The sequence below is a fragment of the Amblyomma americanum genome, chromosome 10 (genome assembly GCF_052857255.1).
Source record: "Amblyomma americanum isolate KBUSLIRL-KWMA chromosome 10, ASM5285725v1, whole genome shotgun sequence".
Lineage (NCBI taxonomy): Eukaryota > Metazoa > Arthropoda > Arachnida > Ixodida > Ixodidae > Amblyomma > Amblyomma americanum.
The window spans coordinates 22,664,063-22,678,146 of record NC_135506.1 but is presented as its reverse complement, the minus strand read 5'-3'; the positions used below and the strand labels follow the sequence as shown (position 1 = coordinate 22,678,146).

General features: G+C 50.4%; 1 protein-coding gene across 5 annotated transcripts in view; it reads left to right on the top strand.

The window, feature by feature from the left end:
• The window catches only part of grh (grainy head), a 143,018-nt gene that overhangs the window by 104,647 nt on the left and 24,287 nt on the right, over positions 1-14,084 (top strand). For 4 of the 5 annotated variants that reach the window (XM_077640670.1, XM_077640671.1, XM_077640669.1 and 1 more), the window contains exons 2-7: positions 4,646-4,787; positions 7,091-7,279; positions 9,399-9,622; positions 10,387-10,800; positions 12,293-12,587; positions 13,528-13,694. In XM_077640670.1, coding sequence (XP_077496796.1) covers positions 4,646-4,787; positions 7,091-7,279; positions 9,399-9,622; positions 10,387-10,800; positions 12,293-12,587; positions 13,528-13,694 — 1,431 coding nt within the window. The remainder of the gene's footprint in view (positions 1-4,645; positions 4,788-7,090; positions 7,280-9,398; positions 9,623-10,386; positions 10,801-12,292; positions 12,588-13,527; positions 13,695-14,084) is intronic. The other variant, XM_077640672.1, reaches the window with a different exon arrangement.

Sequence of the window (14,084 nt, the reverse complement as noted above, 5' to 3'; positions counted from 1 at the left end):
ACGCAAAGCGTTTTTGCGAAAAGCACCGTGATATAGTATGCTTCCCAAGCAACAGCGTTTTTTTCTTCTTCTCTTGGTGCATTATAGCCTTGACAACTGCTCTCTGGTGGTTGTCTTGACTTGCTACGACGTTCTAATGCAAAACTTTGCAAATGTATACAGTGGTTCGTGAACGAATAACTGAATGTACTCGAATGATTTATAAGTAAAAAATGTACAGCCGGACAATTCAAACGAGACCCCTGTAAACTTATTCGCATTGCCCGGAGCTGAAATTAAAGGTATCCCGTTCGCGCTGTCCTTATACACCGGTTTTGACAGTGCCAATAATAAATAATAATAATAATAATTGGTTTTGGGGGGAAAGGAAATGGCGCAGTATCTGTCTCATATATCTTTGGACACCTGAACCGCGCCGTAAGGGAAGGGATAAAGGAGGGAGTGAAAGAAGAAAGGAAGAATAGGTGCCGTAGTAGATGGCTCCGGAATAATTTCGACCACCTGGGGATCTTTAACGTGCACTGACATCGCACACGTTAAAGATCCCCAGGTGGTCGAAATTATTCCGGAGCCCTCCACTACGGCAGCTCTCTCTTCATTTCTTCTTTCACTCCCTCCCTTATCCCTTCCCCTACGGCGCGGTTCAGGTGTCCAAAGATATATGAGACAGATACTGCGCCATTTCCTTTCCCCAAAAAACCAATTATTATTATTATTAATTATTGGCACTGTCAAAACCGGTGTATAAGGACAGCGCGAACGGGATACCTTTAATTTCAGCTCCGGGCAATGCGAATAAGTTTACAGGGGTCTAGTTCGAATTGTCAAAATAGTGCCAAAGCGCCAATTAGAAAAAAACCGGACATTCGAATTAAGCGGGTTTGAAATGAGATTCCGCTATTCCGGAATCTCTTTATACGTGTTCCGCTTGCAAATACGTCACAGTTATGTGGTGGAATTTGCGTTTCTTTTATGTGCGAGGTGAATGTATACTACGCGTAATAATTGTATTCGACTTTATTCAGTAACTATTCTGAAGTCCTTTGTACGGCAGTCCTAGCGCGTAGGCTGATGTTCTGCAAAGGCGCCATCTGGCAGGACTAGGCGGGGCAACGGCGTGCTGCCCCCTAGCTGGCTCCGGCGCCGGCACCACGTAGTGGCCAACTCTTTCCCTACATAAAACCAGGAGGGGAAATGTTTCGTGACCAATAAAAAAGAAGCGCCCAGAAAACTCTGCAGTGAGCAAGAATGAAACACTGCACGCGTCCTCAGCGCACCACCGAAGCTTGAAAGGGTTGCGAAGAGCCCCGAAGATCTTAAAAGCCTCTATCCGACCAGAATCGCACGCCGTAAATAAAAAAAAAAAGTGCCTCGCGAGCCGGTAAATGCCGAGAAAGGAGGAAGGCTGCCGCATAGTCCAACGCACTCGTGGGAACGGGTCGGAGATTAACGACCTGGGCGAATGGGATTATTAATCAGGAAATGACTCCCTTACACGACCGAAGCGCGAATTAGTGGATTGCTGGATCCGATCGGCGCGCCGATGAAGCTTCGCGTGATTACCCGTTCCTCCGCGAGACCCTGTATATGTAAGCACCGCGCGGACGTCTTTAACCTCTGCCGGGGCGGCGCAGGTTTATTAGCCGTCTTCTGCTTTTCTTGTTTTGCCATCCTAAAAGTCCGGGCAATGGACGCGTGGGCGGAATGATTCGGGTATAAATACATGCCAAAGAATGCAAACTTAACATTATTTTACAGTACATCTTTCATTCAAACAAATTCCAGTCATAGAAAACAGCGCGAGAAATGTTAGTGAGCAGAAGGAGCTCCCAATATTCAATGCCCGGGAGACTCCCTGGTAAAAAAATACAAAAGGAACGCACAAAGTTTGGCAAGTCAGCAGACGAATGAATTAACAAAATATAAACGGCTTAATAGCAATTCTGCTGGCAATAATCAGTTAAAAGTTGGTAAATAGCGGTATACGTCGCTTATATAACCAAGGCCTTTAATTAACCCTTGCTGAATTTCAGCGAATTCTCTGCATAATTTTGCAGACGACAAGCAGAAGTCCCGCGGGATCTTCATAGGGAAGCTCGCTTATTCAGATTATAAAACACTGCGAACACTGCCTGTACAAACAGGGTGCCTATAGAGCAAGATAGCAAAACACAGAAACAACCAATCATTCCAATGACTGAGAAAGAAAAGCAAACAAAGTATTTGGTGTAAAACAAATGCTGTTCACTTGGACGTAGCTACCTGACGTCGTCTTATAACTCTCACGGGGTAATGACATGTAGTTACCTGAACCTACCTGGCTATTGTTCTTGAGAAGAAAAAAAAGAAGAAAAACTGCCCATTATATACCAGCGGAGAGTGTTAAGATAATTATGGAGATGATGCCGTCTTGGTCTTGTTAGCAACGAAATAAATTATAGCACGGTGTATAGAGCGAGTTTGTTATCGAATAAGCTTTGTTATCTCGAGTAGGAAACGTATTTCTTTATCGTTCAGCCCCGCCGCGGTGGCTCAGTGGTTAGGGCGCTCGACTACTGATCCGGAGTTCTCGGGTTCGAACCCGACCGCGGCGGCTGCGTTTTTATGGAGGAAAAACGCTAAGGCGCCCGTGTGCTGTGCGATGTCAGTGCACGTTAAAGATCCCCAGGTGGTCGAAATTATTCCGGAGCCCTCCACTACGGCACCTCTTTCTTCCTTTCTTCCTTCACTCCCCCTTTATCCCTTCCCTTACGGCGCTGTTCAGGTGTCCAACGATATATGAGACAGATACTGCGCCATTTCCTTTCCCCAAAAACCAATTATTATTATTATTATTTATCGTTCAGACGAGGACGACAAAGAACTTCAGCTAAGAGGAAGGGTGGTGCGTCGAAAACAAGTGCTGTTCACTTGGACGTATATCTACCCGACGTCGCTCATACATATTGCCAAAGTAAACAAATGCAACCAAAGCACGCACGTGTTGTCCGTTCGACCAGTGCAAAATAAAGAACAGAAAAAAAGAAGGAAGGAAGGAAAAAAAGAAAGAAAAAAAGAAAGAGCAAGTACCCTGTGTAGTGGCAATGCAACCAGAGGAGAAAGGGCTGAAGTAAAGGCACTTAGCGTTGATCGACGACATCAAACGAGACTTGGTGAAGAATTTGGAATTATTCGACGATATTTGCTGAGACGCGAAGCGAAGAAAGCCTCCTCTCTCGGGCGCTTGGACATAGCGATTATGGTGGGGAGAGGGGCGATACGTTCTCGGCAGACTACCATCCTTTGCATAAGTTTTTTGCGAATGCAATGTTCTAGGCGTAATGAAATATCTTCCTCGGAGTGGGCTGGAAGCAGCTGGGAATCGAGGAGCGATGTATGAGGCATGGCATTCCGCATATCAATTACTCAGTCTGTGTTGATTTAGTTTTTGAGTCGGGTGTATGCGCAATATGCGAGTCAACTATCGGGCGCAGCTGGACGACGTTGTGATTGACCTGGTTGAAGAGGCTGAAAGCGTTCGAAACGTCGTCACAGCGCGACGTAATCGTTATTTGGAATGAACGAAAACGAGCAATCGCTTATTTATTAAGTTTGTCACGCATGCTTAACTTACGAAGTTTGCGAACTTAACGGAACGGCAGCGATGTATACAGTGTTGCGTAAGCAGTTCACTTCAGGAACGATGAGCTCAATGTGCGGAGAAAATACGAGTCCGAACTTACCGCAGCACAACTGAACTTCTCTCTGTATCGTTGAAAAGCCGGTTGTGCCAATCGGCTCTGCTGGCAGGGCACTATTATTTTTCTTTAATTTTTCTCCTCCTTTCAATGCATGCATTCTTGAAAGCACAAACACATTACGACGCAACGTTTGCAGCGTGTTGTCATCGAACCTACTTTGCCTTTTAACGACCGCTCGAACTGGAACGCTCGGATGCATGCAGCAGACAAGTGACACTTTGTATATATACACACAGTGTTGCGCATCCGCTACAGAGCACCGCTTTTGAGACTTATGCGACCAAGAGAGCGCCTGCTAATGGATATTTGTGAATATTAGGCAGTTTTAACAAATCCCCGTACATAATAACATAAATGTATACCGAACTATAGCCGGGTGCCTGCTAAACATGCGTGATCTCAACTATAGGCGTTGTGCATGCGTTGCAGGTACCCGATTGATTCGAATACCCTGTTTATTCGAACTAACGCTCCGGCGCCATAAACATCATGCGTATTAAAGGGAGCCTGTTCGGACTTCCCTTAATTCGTAACCCTAATATTTCGAACAAAACTTGGAACAAGCAGACCCGTATGGGACCAGGACGAATTTTTCTTTAACTGCGAAGTTTCTGAGAAAGTTCCTTTGTAGTCGTATGGCTGCGCTTGGGTGGATGCCAAGAAGTTTATTACAGTTCCCTCCTTTATTACAACTCCCTTGTTACAATTCTACTCCACCTTGGGGGATTCCCCTAAACATTTGAACAACACTCGTATGGGAACTTTTGCATTCACAAGGCCGGACTGCACGTTTTCGTGCCTTGGCCATTCGTGTTTACGAAATGACGATTGTGTATGAAACACCGATGACTGAAAGAGTGCATCTAATTAAAGGTTACCCCCCCCCCCTCTCCCTCGTTTTTCAGTGGCGCCCCAGCGGAGGGTGGCGCAGGAGGCGGAGGAGGTGGCGGAGCCGCGCACGCCCTTGTCGTGCTGCCCGGTGCCTCGGTGTCCACCCTAGCGGCGCTGCAGGCAGCTGAAGCCACCGGCGAACTCGTGCCACACGAGGTATTGTGCCCAACGGACAACTGTTATGCCGTTGTAACCCTGCGCGTGTACCGGGTGTGGTGTTACAGTGAACTGGCATATTGGGTAGTATGCTCACTGCGCCGCGTCTCCATAGGCCGAGACGACGCCGCCGGTGTCGACAATTCTTAGTTTCCCGCTTGTCCGCTAGGTGCCGCCGCTGTTCCGAACACTGTCATAAGTCATGGGGTACTATGCGATGTCAGTGCACGTTAGAACCCCCTCCACGCGCTTGACTCTGCCCTGCCTTCGCGCGAATGAGGATATTATTAAACCTTCATCCGCTAATGTCTAACAACACACATGATGCAAACTAGTTTAGTCCAGGAAGGCACGATCTTTTGGCAGTAACAGGACATTTTATCCCGTATACGCCTGGACCGCTTTCCCTGCCTTCCTACTGTGAAGACGCCAACAGCGCCACCGCCATTTTGCGGCAGCGGCGGGTTCACTCCAGCCCGGCCAGTGAGCACACTACCCTTATTCTAGTTCACTGCAGTGGTATCGCTGATAGACACCTTTAGCATACTGCGTACCGTACTGCCGTTGCCGGAGTAACGGGAAACCGCGTGCCGTCAGTGCGCATGTACAAATAACCTTGAGGTCGCTAGATGGCGCCAAGTACCCGGCTGCTGCGCTCAGGCCTGCCGCATCGGGACCATTCAACACTTGCGCTTTGGCGGTGGGAGGGCTCCCGGTATTCCGGTCATGGTAACGGTAACACGATACATAAAGCTAAAGGTATGCTAAAGGTGTCTAATAGAGAGCTATAAAGCATAACGCGATCCGCTTCCGCGCGGCACCACTGCGGTCGTGCTGATTGGTCCCGACGCGGCAGACGCGCACGCAGCTGTTGGGCACGTGGCGCCATCTGGCGCCCTCAGGGCGTTCTACGCACGCACAGTGGCGCCTCACGGAAGCGGGTCACGGTAGCAATACCGATCACGCTACTCTATCTCTCTCAAATGAGACGTTTAGAACCGCTTTTCCCGACCAAGAAGCACTGAAATTTTAACATAAGTAACACTTGGTCGCTACATTTAGTAGCGGTTCCTGCCTTCTATGTCGAAAGTTGGATTGAAATGCTCTTGAATGACTGATAAATTTCACTGCAACAGCTAAGCTATGAGTAAGCCCATCGTGGAGTTTTCAAGATTTCGACAACTACTAAGGACGTGCAATTCGCACCGACAGGTCAGTATACGAGAGATATCGAATTCCGCTTCCATCCGAATGCGGCGGCAAAGTTGCGAGAGCATCACACGCAAGCTGGCCACGCGATTGTAGTTTGCGCAGCACCGCTGTAGTAATCAGAAATGATTTGACCGTATCCACAAATAACTATTCCTGTAACGCCGGCTGCATTCCGCCTCGGATGTTCATCGCCTGGCTCTTGTTTGCTCGATTAGAACAGCCACTGAACTGGCCGCTCGTGCAAGGGATTCTTTGTGGCCAGTGACCATGCAACGCAAGCGCAAAGTGCTGCTCTACAGGATAGCCTAACGTCACGGACGTTATTTTCTGCCGACTGTGCTTGTGGGACGAGCAGCGCTGGCTATGATAACCGAAGTAGATAACAGCCGTTGCACCGCACAGCGCCGCTTACAGCCTACAGTACAAAGAAGCCGTAAATCGATGCTATCTGCAAGCGCCGTGCTTTTACACACAATCGGCAGCAGCATCGGGAGTGTGAGGGGGGGTCATCTTCAGCTGTTTCTGCTCAACGTCTGTCTCGAGCCGTAAGTGCTCGTAGCATATACGTATAGCCGAAAAAAAAAATAGGGACGCGACCAATGTTGATCTGTACCAGTACCGCGTCGACAGCGAGCTGTAAGGGTAATACTCAGAGGCATTGTTGTGATTTAACTTTACCAAAACGCACTCTGTGGCCGTTGCCACTTTCCTTGCTGTACAGCTGAGAGCACCTGGCATGCGCAAGCACGGAGAAGCGATAGCTGGAGCGTTTTACTCTTGTTCGCAGGAATTCAAAGCTCGGGTGTTTCGACTTCGGCGTGTACACAATGCGTTTCCAACCTGGATGGTGCCGTATTGCTTGCTGGACTATTTTTTTTTCCACCTGCCGCTGCCAAGTGTTCCTTGTGCGTCGCCTTATTGCGCGTTAGGCTGTTGTGTGAACCTGGCGCGTACACGACATAAGCGGTCTAGAGGCAGGTGGACACAACAATCCAGTGAACAGTATGGCGACGCCCACGTTGGAAAGGTCTTCAAGTGCGGTACTTACTCCCGTGACGCCGATTGGGCTGTGTGCGCATGCGCACTTTCAGGAGGGGGCGGCGTCGTCGGTTGTGGTGGGCGGCACAGAGGAGGTCGCGGGCATCGTCGACGAAGACGAAGGGTGCGTCAAGGGCGTGGCCCTGGTGCTGGTCGAGGGACCGGACCAGCAGCTGGCCGCGCTCGTGCTGCCCGACGCCGCGCAGCGCATGTCGGCCTCGGGACCCACCATGGTCCTCCAGGTTTGATATACCACACCCCCTCTCACTCCTTCCTTTCCTCCTCCTCCTCCTCTGCAGCAGAGGCCAGGCCTTGGCAGGCAACATGCAGTGCTCAGAAGCCCTGAACAGGTCTTCCAGAGGCTAAAGTTGAGGAGGAATAGCGCGCACAAACCGCGTTTACACGAATGCGACAGCAGCACATAGCATACGCTTTTTACCGCATCGCATTCATGTAAACGGTGATAATGCGCATGGCATCAATGCGCCAGGCAGGGGTAGATCGAGAATGGCAAGTCGACTTCAGTGGTGAATGGAAACAGGTTTAGGGATGTCCCTCCTCATCCCTGTCATGGCTATATAACCCCCTCAGACGGATTACAGAGCAAACTTCGCCCAAGATGGGCATGGCTGGACCCCTCTGCTGTGTGACATAGGCTAAGGGTCACCGTCCCACCATGGAGACTTGATGTGGTGCACGTAAACAGTAGCGCCTCGTCTCCACGAGGCACGCTAGGAAGTGTAATGTGCTACTGGTGCATTCATACAAACGCGGCTTTAGTCAATGATCTGACCTCATCTGGTCAGGAGGCACAACAGATGAAATTCATAGGTCACTGGTTAGTAAAAAAAAAGATATACAAACTGCACGTCTACAGACAAGGAATGATAGAAGCACGCAGTAATAGCTCTAATAAAGCACTGCCGCTGTGTTGTTCTTTCATTTCTCTCGTTTTCTAGACGTACAAACCAATGATCTGAGTCAGCTATTCGCACGCGGATTCGCACGCGGCATATTTCGAGTGCAGTGGGCCGCTTTCATTGTTTTACTATAGCGCCGTTTTGCGCTCACTTTGTTTCTTGCCTGTACACGCTCTTCCTTCTCCAGACGCCAAACAGTCTAGACCAATTAACCATTACCACGTTAAAGCTGAGAACTGGGCGAGTTGGGTATTTGGCATGTCAACATATAATCGCTGAGAACAGGACATTCGTTAGATTTGGCGGAAAATAAATAGAAATAAAAATAGTAGCGCCTTGCCTGTGGATAGAAAACGAATAAGCAGGAATTGGCTGCGACAGGCACGAACTGGTTTTGACTCTCAAAAGGGACTTAGAACCGACAGGCATGAGGGAGTGAGTAAACATTTATTGAATATGACGGTGGCTGGAGCGTATGTGGGTGAGCCCTATGTCTAGGGCTCCAGAGGCCTCCTCATCGCCAGAAGGTCTACCGACCTTCTGGCGATGAGGAGAAGTGCTGCCTGGTTGTCAAGGCGTGCGTGGACAGGAACGGCACGTGCCCCAACGCAACGCCCATGCGCTGGTCCTGATAAAAAGTTCAAGTACACGCGGCCGACGGCCCTTTCCAAAGCATGTCACGGGTGCCGCTGAAGGGTGGCATATTAGTTTCTTGTTGAGCAGAATGCTTGCAAAACTGAAGGCACAAAACTAATGACATGGTGCTTCAACAAGTGTATCAGTTCAAAGACATCTTTATTTTTTTTACTTCTGGGTACCTTATACTCAGAGCAGAGCAATGGTAGCACGTGTATACGTTAGCGTGATGTTAGTAGCGAGCCTTTATCGGCTGATGTGAAACTATGGACACTGTCAGATGTGCTCAGAATTCCATACGCTGATCAGAGAATAGTTACAGTGCAGCGAACCATAATGCCTCTGCCACTACGCGGTTAACCAAAAAATACGTGGAGAGGGTGCCGCTTTTGCTCTGTAAATTCACTATGTCACTGAAAAGGAAAAAAGGCCTCTTTCGACTTTTTTGCGTAGTTTTTGTCTAGGTCCATAATTCGCTCAATGGACTTCTTATCTCAAAGCACAAGGGGTTCTTGAAATTACGCTGCTCATGCCTGTACAGTAGTCAGCAGACTTGTCTAGAGCGCTTGAACTCCGTGCCGTCTGCACTCCACAGCGCATAGAGTGACGGCAGCGCCTGCTTCGAGATAGCACGTCTTTGAGTATCGTCTGAGCACCAGACCTGCGCTATCGAACCAGGCGCTGCCACTAGACGTCGCTCTGCACGCTGCGGAGTTCAGACGGCATGGAGTTCGAGCGCTCTAGACAGGTCTGTCGACCACTGTACATACCCTCAATTAACTCCCCTCCCCCTCCCGTGTTGCAGGACGGTGAAGCGGTGGCAGCAGCGGCTGCCAACGGGCAGGCCGGCGGCGTGACAGCGGCGACTGCGTGGCGCGCCTACTACGACCACCCGCTGACGGCAGCCACCACGGCCATGCTCAACATGAGCGAGGAGCAGGCGATCCTGTTCGATTATGGCACCGGCACCCTCAAGCAGCAGCAGCAACTCCAGCAGGCCTCAGTCACCCTGCCCCCCGAGATATGGACGTGAGTACATACGCGGGCACTCGCCAGGGGCTAGAAGGTAGTCGCGTAGACTTCGCCTGCAGTTCTGCACCTGCCCGCATTCAGCATCCGCTCATCTGAGTGTTCCCCGCAGGGATTTTGAGTGAAAAAGCTCAACTTAACGAGGTCCAACTCAATCAAGAATCTTATGTGAAGCCTCAGCATAACACTGGTCCGTTGGGGGGTGCGTCACGCAAGCTGCAGCCAATGGGAGGGAGCTTGGGTCAGATCGGTGGAGCATCGCGCCAAGATGCCGCCGGGTGGAGAGTGGGTGAGAAGACGAAGAGCGAGAAATGCGATTGCGTGCAAATTCAGATGCCAGAAAAAAAGAGGCGAAGAATGAACACATGCTTTCGCACATCTACTCAGTTTAACTACACTAAAACCCTACCACTTTTTTCAAGATATATTTTCCCCACACGGAGTGAAGGGGTAATGGAGCGCATTTCAAGAGCATGCAAATGCATATCAGTGGACCTGCAGTAACTCAGTGTGGTGGATGAATCTGTGAGTACAGGGTGGCCACAACTGGCACGGGACGGTTTAATCACGGAGAAAAGAAAGCTCAGGAGAGGCCCTCGCTATCCGGTCTTTAGGCTGACGGTGGTGAAGACGTGTTTCTTTCAGCTCAGGTTTAGTCAAGTCTGCAATCTACCTTTTTCACCACTACAGTGGCAGCATTGTATTGCTCTCCATTGTGGCTAATGCGACCTCGCGACAACCACCGACGGCATGGATCGTTGCAGGCACGCCGTGTCCGTCCCGGCCACGACCTCCTCCTCGCCGCCTGTGAAGGCTGGCCACGTGTCGCCCACCACGGTGCAGGCGGCTATCGCAGCGTCGCACCAGGAAGACCTGTTCTTGCCCAAAGCCGAGGTGCAGGACGCCGGAGGCGGTGGCGACCTGGTGGGCGCGGCACTGAGCGGTGAGCCCAAAGCCGAGGAGGTGTCCGCCACCGTGGTCATCAAGCAGGAGGCCGTCGAGGGTCCCAAGTCGGATGACCTGATGGAGCCCAAGAGTCCTTACTCACCCGTCTTCGCCACCGTCCAGCCAGCACAGCCTTACGGTGGAGATCTGTTCAGCGTGCTCACCACGAGCACCTTCTCGGGTGGCAGTAGCCCGTCCAGGCCCGTCTACTCGGCCGCCACCGAATACTACAGGTGACTCCGCGCTGACATGCGTGCTCGGTAGTGTCACTAGAATAAAGTGCAGGGCAGGAAGACTGGTGCGGCTGACCCGTGGAACTTACACCGAAGACCAGTCTGTTCTGGTTACGAGTTATGACCACGAATTAGCTCTCGAAACCTTGGATTAGAGGTCCCTTCCATCGCTGCCTCATTTTGAACAAAGGTTACTGCTACTAATGACAATGAAAATCGGTTTTCAGGTAAGGAAAGACGAAGTAACTGTCTATCTTTGCTATGGAAACCTCAGTCGCGCCACGAGGAAAGGGTGAAAGAATTTCATCACCTGGGTACCTTTAGCGCGTGCTGAAAATGAAAACTGGTTTTGCCGAAAGGAAATGGTGCAGTATCTGTCTCGCATATCGGCGGATACCTGAATCGCGCCATAAGGGGAGGGATAAAGGAGGGTGTCAGCCTTGGTGCACATGATAGACACGACCAAATCTTCAAACAACAACATTTAATGAAGGATTAGCTGGATTACATGACGGCCTCGATGAGCGCATCCATGTGGCACGAACGCTCGACCCGCTCTGTCGTGCGCGCCTCCCCGCGAAGACAACGCTAGGGTGAGAACACTTCCTGTTGCTTCCTCCGCTTGCCGTTAGGTGGTGCGTGTTGCCGTAGCAATACCAACACAAGCTAACAAGGGACTAAGAGAAGAAAGGAAGAAAGAGGTGCCGTAGTGGAGGGCTCTGGAATAATTTCGACCACCTGGGGGTCTTTAATGTGCACTGATATTGCACAGCACACGGGCACCTTTTGCTTACTGCTGTTACTATGCTCTGCAATAGCTGCTGGCTTGGGAAAAAGAGGAGGTCAAGAAGAAAGGAAAAGCGCGATAGCTGCTTTGCTTCTGGTGGGACATGTAAAACACGCCTCGAGGGAATGAATGAAGGGCCTGTACTGGGCCTGTGGGTTCAAGTGGCAGCAATTGCGCGGAAGAATTCTTTGCAACCCAGAAGTTGCGGGAAGTTACGGGCTTTATTGCTGCGAAGCGAACTGCCCGCGCTTCTCTGTCCACCAATGAATGAATGAATGAGTCTGTCATGATCCTTCGGCAGTCTGCGAGGCCTGTTGGAGGGTCGTGCTCAATATTTCAACAATGCCAATCTTACGTACACCTGTTCCTCCAAAATGAAAGGGAAGAAAGTTTGAGCGTTAGATTAATAATAATAATTAGTGCATAATAATGTGTGACAAGTATGCATTTTTCTGTTTCCTAACTAGTTTTTCTCTTGGCATATAATATCTAACTGTCACTCTCAACATTAGTAGAGAAATAAGAAAAAAGTAATCTCTTTGTGCAAACTGATTGTTCTCTTTCATGATGGGGGACCTGTACGATGCCATGTTGTCCCAGGACATTGGGCAATTAGAAGCAGAGTAGAATGCTCACTTGTGAGTGCATAAGCCTGTAAAAAGCAGAAGTAAGCAGGAAATCACAAAGCCCCTACTCGCTCCACAGGCCCGGCGCAGTGGACTACTATGCGACGGGTACAACCACGGGCAATGACCAGTATGTCCAGCAGGCAGTGCGGCAACAGCACCTGGTGGCAGCGGCCGTGGCTGCAGGCGGCGGAGCGGCCGGCGCTGCTTACGCCGATCCGGAGCAGGGCTTCGTGGACCGCTACATCCGCCAGAACGGCTCGGCGGCCGTGAACGGATACAAGAGCGGCATGCTCACCGTCGACCTGCCTTCGCCAGACTCGGGCATCGGCGAGGCCACCATGACGCCCAGGGACTCGGCCAGCTTGCCGCAGGTGGGTACCCTGTGTGACAGCTGCGGGCTGGGATTCCATTCTGTTTCGATTCTATTCTGTCTTCATTTTAAAGCGAAAGCTTTACTACGCCATATTCCGCGAGTTTCGCTGACCGCGTCGCTTTGACTTTCAGTGACCTTGAGGGCGTGTGAAGCTGCGCTGAAACCGACGAAAAGCGGGAACTTCGAAAGCAAAGGAAGTTGCATACCTTACCCGATACAGCACAGCTTTCGCTGCCTAACCAGGTTCAGCAGTAGTTAAACCGCAGCTAGTTTTTTGTGCTTAGAAAGCTCCGTGCCATACAACGAACGATCTAGGTGTCCGGCGTGTGTTCGACGTGTTTTGCCAGTTTAAGAGTTTTAAAATGTTCATACCGGTGGAGTGTATATGTCGCAGAGGTTGGAAATGATATATTTGCCTGTGTTTAGCCCCAAGATAGATAAGCGTTATCTGAGGACTTCGCAAAGACCTTGGATATTGGTTTATGGGGGCTTAACTTGTCAAAGTGACTCAGGCCATGAGGGACGCAGATCTTGAATTCTGCCCACGCGCGCGATTTGATCGCCCATCTGCGGCGGCTGCATAAGGGTCTCTGCCGAACACTGCTGGCAAAGCGCCGCCACATGGCGACCGGGAGCGGTGGAGACAGGAGAAGCATGGGCCACTTTCACAAGCACAAAATGTAGAGAAAACTCTGGTTTTAGCTGACGGAGTGCTCGAGGTGGGCGATAGTGACAAGCACATGGAAGCCAAGGAGAATAAAACTGGCATCTCCGGAGATTGCGTAGTCCTCATTTCGCCTGGTACTACGGCACGCCGTTTGGTTCAGGTTGTACGAGGAGACCATATGGCACTGGTTATGCGTCGTCGTTTTCGCTGTGGCGATGCGCGAATGTGCTTTGACGTGGGACCACACCGTTTCTGATTGTCTTTTGTGCAGATCTTTGACTACTCTGAGCTGTCACAAGCGCAGATACTCGCCTCTCCCGAGCAAACTAATGGCACGGCAAGCAGCGGAAGCCGACCCGGGAGTTCTCAGTCCATGCGGCGGTCTTGGCACGAATATGGCCGGGCATCTGACGCCGACAAGATCCAGATACCAAAAATGTAAGTTGTGGAAATGTCGCGTGACAGTTGTTTTCGTGTGTCTAAACTTTATTGCCGGTTATCAAACTGGCACAGGGACGTGGACGAACAAAGAAGCAGGGCGCCCTATCGTCCACATCCTCAAGCTGGTTCGATAACATCACATCAAATTTGCCCAAACTTGCACTTTGATCCTATTTATTTCTAGTACAATGGGCTTTTATGCGTTTTTTTATTGGCAAGTTTGGCCAGAGCATTCGCGCCTAAAAGCGTTCCCAATCGCACTCGCGCAGTTTCGCTCGTGAACGGGAACTCGTGCGGGATATTTTTCAGGGTGAAATGATTTCGCGATGAATATAGTCGTAGTCAGATATGTCCCCGCACCAAGACGGTGGCGTGGCAGTTGTGAAG